This window comes from Myotis davidii, unplaced genomic scaffold (assembly GCF_000327345.1).
Source record: "Myotis davidii unplaced genomic scaffold, ASM32734v1 scaffold743, whole genome shotgun sequence".
Classification (NCBI taxonomy): Eukaryota; Metazoa; Chordata; class Mammalia; order Chiroptera; family Vespertilionidae; genus Myotis; species Myotis davidii.
In genome coordinates, this window is record NW_006296221.1 from 2,194,895 (window position 1) to 2,195,494 (window position 600).

Below are 600 nucleotides of genomic sequence, written 5' to 3' on the forward strand. Positions count from 1 at the left end.
CATGTGCCCTCTGGTTCCGGCCGCACGGTGTAGGCTGTTGTAGCGGGAGGGGTGGGGGCCCTCCAGAGTTAAGTAGCTGCCGTCGACTGCGCCGATAAGGCCGCCGGCTTCTCTTTTTCACTTCCTTCGCAATCGCACGCTCGAAGATGTCCAAGCGGCACCGGTTAGACCTGGGGGAGGATTACCCCTCCGGCAAGAAGCGTGCGGGGACCGATGGGTAAGCCAGGCCGGGGGCGCGAGGCAGCGGCTCGGGCTTTGTTGGGCGTCCCGGCTGGGAGCGGGCCAGGGCCAGTTTGGCGGAGTGGGGCCCGAAGCCCGGCCCTTTGTTTCCCTTTGGGCTCGGCTTACTAGCGGCGGGTCGGGGAGAACGGCGCCACTCCGGGCACTCGGCCGGGCAAGGGCGCGGGGAGATGTGTTGCGCGGCCACCGCCCGGCCCAGTCAGGAGGGTGAAGAGGCCTGTGGTGGCCACGAGGGCGCCTCTCTCCCCAGATTGAGCCAAGCAAGTCACTCGGAGGGGAGCGGGCGGGAGGAAAGCGCGGACCTCGTGGCCTGGGTTCCCGGGTGAGGCCTGACTCCCCGGGCGGGGCTGGGGGGGGGGA

At 69.5% G+C, this 600-nt stretch overlaps 1 protein-coding gene across 1 annotated transcript in view; it reads left to right on the forward strand.

Annotated features, from left to right (window-relative positions):
• Positions 1–6: 6 nt before the first annotated feature.
• DHX15 (DEAH-box helicase 15) overlaps positions 7–600 on the forward strand; it is a 54,740-nt gene continuing 54,146 nt past the window's right edge. Inside the window, exon 1 of the mRNA XM_006771040.2 lies at positions 7–217. Coding sequence (XP_006771103.1) covers positions 147–217 — 71 coding nt within the window. The 5' untranslated portion in view covers positions 7–146. The remainder of the gene's footprint in view (positions 218–600) is intronic.